This window comes from Eurypyga helias, unplaced genomic scaffold, assembly GCF_000690775.1.
Source record: "Eurypyga helias isolate BGI_N326 unplaced genomic scaffold, ASM69077v1 scaffold26892, whole genome shotgun sequence".
Taxonomy (NCBI): domain Eukaryota; kingdom Metazoa; phylum Chordata; class Aves; order Eurypygiformes; family Eurypygidae; genus Eurypyga; species Eurypyga helias.
The window spans coordinates 32,273-38,127 of record NW_010238377.1 but is presented as its reverse complement, the minus strand read 5'-3'; the positions used below and the strand labels follow the sequence as shown (position 1 = coordinate 38,127).

At 45.5% G+C, this 5,855-nt stretch overlaps 1 protein-coding gene across 1 annotated transcript in view; it reads right to left on the bottom strand.

Moving 5' to 3' along the window:
* Nucleotides 1-3,503: 3,503 nt before the first annotated feature.
* Nucleotides 3,504-5,855, bottom strand: part of ADPRHL1 (ADP-ribosylhydrolase like 1) — a 20,878-nt gene continuing 18,526 nt past the window's right edge. The window contains exons 6-7 of the mRNA XM_010147826.1: nt 4,660-4,792; nt 3,504-3,926 (exon numbers count right to left, since the gene is read on the bottom strand). Of these exons, the coding sequence (XP_010146128.1) occupies nt 3,769-3,926; nt 4,660-4,792 (291 nt within the window). The 3' untranslated portion in view covers nt 3,504-3,768. The remainder of the gene's footprint in view (nt 3,927-4,659; nt 4,793-5,855) is intronic.

Genomic DNA, 5,855 nt, shown 5'->3' with positions numbered 1-5,855 from the left:
ATTAAAATATCTCACTAGTGAGGTCTGTTCAAGGTGTTCCTTTTCCACATTAGAGTGCTTTTATAGGATGCCTTCTGAAATATAGCATTTATGGGAATACTGCATTGTCTGAAGTACCAAGACATGTTTCAAGGGTTGAGCGTTTGATCCATATTCACTAGCAAGCAGCAGCAGATGAGAAACAGCCGTGGCACCTATTTAGGGCATCTGCAGCTCTTCCAAGATGACCTCACCTGCAAACCAAGCATTGTGATTGTGTAAATCTGAAATGTGTTCTGTGCAAGGGCTGTGGTACAACAACACTAAGTCCTGAGACCACCACAGAAAATGAGTGTAGTCATGAGACTGCGTTGTCCAATGTTTCGAAAACACCGTGGTGGAGGGTTTCTCAGGTATGGGACCATGACCACCATTTTCAGACCATTCTATGATTTTCAACACGCCAAGACATCAACCCTAATATTTCTTAACTACCTTTTCCCAAGTTGCATTCTGCTGTTCTTACACTATGTGACTTACCAATGAAATATAGTCACCTCTATGTCTACTATAGATAGTCTAGCCCCACCTATGTCTGGGTGGAATGGAGCAAGTACCCTCCATGCACAGAGGGAACCCCATGCCAGCAGAAGTCACTTCCCAGCAGTCTCAATTACACTGGATAACAAGACAGCTACTTTGGGCTCCTCCCTGATGCTGTGAAATGACCTAACATGGAAATCTGTCTCCTCACCCCTCTCCTCCCATGGAGACACTGGTTTTTGTTGTTTTTAATGCGCATGGTGCTGCCTCGGCATGCTGGTGGTTTCTGAAAGTGCTGCTCTATGGGTTTCCGTGTCTGGAGGACAGACTGCTTAGGCCTCCAGAGGAGGCAAGGCCACCTTCAGAAATGTTCTGTCTTCTTGGCTCACAAATAATTAAGATGCGTAAGACAGGCAGTTTAGTTATTTATTTATAGGTTCTTTGGTGACACTTATCATGGCGTCATCTGAGTGCCAACAGCCTGATATGCTAACCCGTGGCGGTGCAACCCTATCCTGCTGGTTGGCCCGTCCCAGGGAAACCTCTCCAGTGGACAGCGCCGTGTCGTGGAGCGGAGGAGAGCTGCAGAGGGAGGGGAGCCAGCGTTCTTCCCCAGTGTTCTTCCCCAGCCCTGCCCGCGCTCTCCTCCACCATCTCACTCCTCCCTTTGCACTCTGTTAGTGTTCCAGAGGCTGCTGAGTAGCTGGGGGTGGTGGCATCCCATGGTGTTTGCTAAAAGCATATGGCTGAATGAGTTTTGGGTTTACTGTCTCTGGTGTGGAGAAGGGAAGGCCCTGTCTCTTGACCCTGAATTACATGTTAAATCTCCGACCACCATTATGCACAGTCTGGCAACCTGGAGGACTGAGCTGCTGCGGGGGCAGCGCTCAGGACAGGGCATGGGCACAAGGAGGCAGCATTGTGGAGATTTCATAAAAAGATGGGAAAATTAATTGGAAAACACTATCCTATGCACAGAAGCTGCCAGAGTTCGATGGATTGCTCTGACTTGCTGGTTGGCTCTGGGGAACACAAGGTGCTGCATCCCATTGACCCCCTGGTCCCTGGGCATCCCTGTTGCTACCTGGCTCTGCATGGTCTTGGGTTCAAAGAGTAGCTAAGGAAGGCAACCGGGACCAGCTCTGCCTGCTTGGACCAATGCACAGGCCGTTTCAGTGGTGTCAGTGAAATGATGGCCAACACGCTGCTCACCTCAACCACTGCAGACATGGTGTTTTAAGGGTTCAGTCTTTGGGAACCATCATTTAAGTTGGGTTACCTTATTTGTGTCTGAAACAAACTTGGTCCTCCCCAGCCTGAATAGAAGGTAAAGTGGGAACAGTTACGAATGCTCTTCTTTTTTTGTGTGATTTTTTCTTCTGAAGTAAGAGGAAAAACCAAAGTACTAGAGAAAATCCTACCTTATGAAGGATATGTTCTTCTCTCTTCTCTATTGCTGAACTTATTACAGGTATGCTAGAGACATGCTAAACTAGAAGGAATGTTTTTAAAAGTCTCGGTATTCTCTTAAATCAAAAGCAACTGACACAAATGCTCCTTTTGGTTTAACATATCTCCAAAGCGAACAAGAAAGCACCTTGCGAAGCTGCAGAGAGAAAACATGCTATAACATTGTTTGAAGTAGCTCAGAGTATGGAAAACCTTTTCATATGCATATTGTCATGCAGGCTGCTATTCATAACGACAGGGATCACCTGTTCCTCTTTCTGCCACATAGCATCCCAGTGACAATTCCAGCAATTGCTTACATGGAAAAAGGGGTAGGAAAGTACTTATGTATTTTTAGCTATCTTTTTAAAACACAGTTCAGCAGCTGGAGAAAGATAGGGGAAACCAACATCATGTAGGCAATCACTCATTGTAGAGATTAGAAACTGCTATATAGACCCCAGTTTCTGAACTTCTGAGGTAAAAAAACATAAGGTTAAACACCAGGGACAAATTCTGTGCTCTCTGCTTCTGTGTCATTTCATTGAGGATTCCAGATTTGTGCCCGTGCTGCTGCAGGTGCATCAGAATCTCCTCCACCGAGGTCTACTGTTTACTTTGTCTGCTGTGTGCAACTTTTAACTGCACCATAATCTGCTGGTTTTCTTGAAAAAAAAGGAAAAGGAAAAGGAAAAGGAAAAGGAAAAAAAGGAAAAGGAAAAGGAAAAGGAAAAGGAAAAAAGGAAAAGAGAATAGAAAAAGAAAATAAGAAGTTGAAGAAGTTGGGGAGATGAGGCAAGGTGAAGCAAGGCGAGGCAAGGCAAGGTTAGGCAAGGCAAGGCAAGGAAAAGGCAAGGAAAGTAAAGTGGGAAAATGAAAAAAGGAAAACGGTAAAGCACTTGTAACTGTTTTCTTCCTAGGGTTTTTGTACTGTTCAGACTTGTGAAGTGTATCACAGACTGACTGCTGACCTATTACAACTCCTTAAAAACCTCAGCCAAAAATTCTGATACTGATACAGCAACATATAATCTGCTCAATCTAAAAATAAAGAATGATGCTTAGAAAATAGTGTAAGATTAATTTATTTACAAATATTTCAGCCAGTTATATTTTAAAAAAACTTTTGTTCTGAAGACTGAAGAATGATAAAAGCGTAATTCGGAAATTTTAGACACACTGATGCTTTGCTGTTCCTTGGGGGTATTTTTAATGTTGTCTTTTCCTCTTCTGGAAGCTTCTACTGTAACAATACCTTGCACCACAGTGGTGATGTAGGGATCAGCAGTTTATTAAAAGCTAATCTGTGAGACATTAGGTTTACAAGTGTCACAGACACATTACATTTGAGAACAAGGAGGAACAGCAGTGGTGAAAAGATTGTCAAATATACAGAGAATATCCCCATAAGTGGCTACTACCATTAGTTTTGCAGGAAAGCATTAGTCCTGAAAATTAATTTCATATGTGTAATTACTGGTCACAGCTGTTTAGGAAGTGGTATTATAGCAAGTTAGACTGAAATCAATCAAAAGAGGTTTTATTTATTTTTTTCCATTTGAGATTATCTCACTGGTTTAAGCAGCACTCTTTATACTCAGTAATCCCTACATCTGTAAAAAACCCACAAAGACTGTATCTAATCACTCTTGAATAATTCAGCTATCTTCGCTTGTGCATGATCGACAAACAGCCTTTCAGACTAATTCTCAGTTAATTCCTTCTCTATGAACATCAGTCAGTTATCTACAGGGTTTGATATAGTCTTTATAGAAAGAGAAAATGGCAGAAGCCGCTTTACTTTTCCTCCGTGGATAGTCGGTAAAGATTCTCGCCCAAGTACTCGAGCCTCTCCCTTTGTTCCAGATCCTGGTACATGCCTTTGGGGACCTTGCTCAGGCCATAAACCAAGCCGTACAGGCAGCCGGCAATAGACCCGGTAGCTGCGCTTTCTCCTGCAAGTTTAAGCACAGTTGCAATGGTCTCTTAGAGTCATAGTATCATTGTAGAATCATGGACTAGTTTGAGTTGGAAGGGACCTTAAAGACCATCTAGTTCCAACCCCCCTGCCATGGGCAGGGACACCTTCCACTAGACCAGGTTGCTCAAAGCCTCATCCAGCCTGGCCTTGGGTATACCTTCACATACAAAACCAAGGAGAGGTGCTGCACAGAGAATTATCATGCCAACAGAGCATGGAGGGGGCATGTTGGGTCAGCCCCAAAGGCTCACATCACCCTGTGAGGTTGCCTAGGGAAGAGAGCAATGCCAAGGCAAGGATGCAGTGATGCCTCTGCATTGCACATGCTCTAAAACATCTAGCCATGGGGAGTAGCAGTGATGCTCCATGCAGTGCCTGAGGGTTCGTGGCTGCCAGGCTCTGCAGCGAGGGGCAGTGAGCTCTCTTGGTTTTACGATGTAGAGTTAAAAAGGTACATTTCCAAAGGCACTAATAATTTGGCGGGGGAAGATGCCAGCCCTTTACTCAGTCATATTGGATTTCCTTCTCATGTATCTCTCAAAACTGTGAGACTCAAATGGAGCAACATTTGAAAATCACCACAAACAGCATGCATGGCAGCTGCCCCTGCATGAAGGGGGTTGAGGGTATAAAACCAGGGGGGAGCCAGGAGGGCTCCACCCACCCTGGCAAGGGAGCTGGGGGCAGGAGGCGCAGGGGGCTCTCACCTCCGTGGAACATGGAGCGGTTGCAGAGCTCCGTCCAGTCTCCGCCACAGCCCAACAGGGCATCGTAGGCGATCATGGGGGCGTCGTGGCCTCGTCTGCCCCCCCGGCCTTCAGAGCTCCACCTCCTGTAGGTCTGTGGGAGAGATGGGGGCGTCAGGGTAAGGCTCGCTTAAGCTTAAGCTGGGGCGCAGGCACCTCAGGCAGCACCCAGGCTGGTTTTACACCCATCTTGGCAGGCCAAGAACTTGACTTGATTTAAGCAAGGCAAGAATGCCAAAAAGTAGACCAAGATGGATTCCAAGTTTACACCCCAGAAATTCCTTATTATTAAAATAATTGGTGTCATTAAGGACTTTCTTTGTCAGTCCCCTTCCTGCCTCTTGGAAATATTCTCAACTCCCCTTATCACATGTCTGCAAATGTTTCAATTAGCCACATTTTGTCTAGAAGAGGTATCTCAAAAACTCACTTTTTCCTTCCCAAAATCTCTGAGTGAACTCAACACTGACAAAATTAGAGTTAAAAAGTGCCCTCCTTTAAAGGAAATGGGCAGCTTTATTCCCTGAAGTTTAAGTTACATTATGGTTAGTTGAAGTGCTGCTGCTTGGCTGGCTTTTGGTTTCTGCAACACGCATGGAGGGTTTGCATTTCTGTCTGCTCGCTTTCACCTCAGCCATTACTTACTTGGCTGTGGTTTACCTGCCTATACATCAGACAAGGCAGGGCTGGACTACAGCTTCACCCTGCTCCTTGCTTTTTTTTTTTTTTTTTGCCAAGTAGAAAGACTATTTATGTCTTTATGCTGTCCTTGGACACATGTAAATTTTCCAGCCTTATTGCTGCGGTTTGGATGCTGGTGGAGCAGTACTGACGCCCATGTAATGCTACCAAAGGCAAGAGGAGCAAGCGTGGAGGTGCTATTCTGGACGTGCAGGTGGCGGCTTAAGTGCCATCCCATTTAGCCCTTAGGGTCGCTGGTGCTCTGCACACATCTGATGTCATCTCGCTTTGCTAAAACGGCTTTACACTAGGGATAGCTGTCCTCAGGACTGAGCCTGTGGGGAATTAACTGCACCAAGGTGGCATTTCTCAACGATTTCAAAAGCACAACCTCCTTTGCGACTTCGTGCAGCCCTGCGATTTGGCACCAGCCCAGCATCCCTAGGTTGGGCAGGCAGGGACCGTTAGCACGGAGT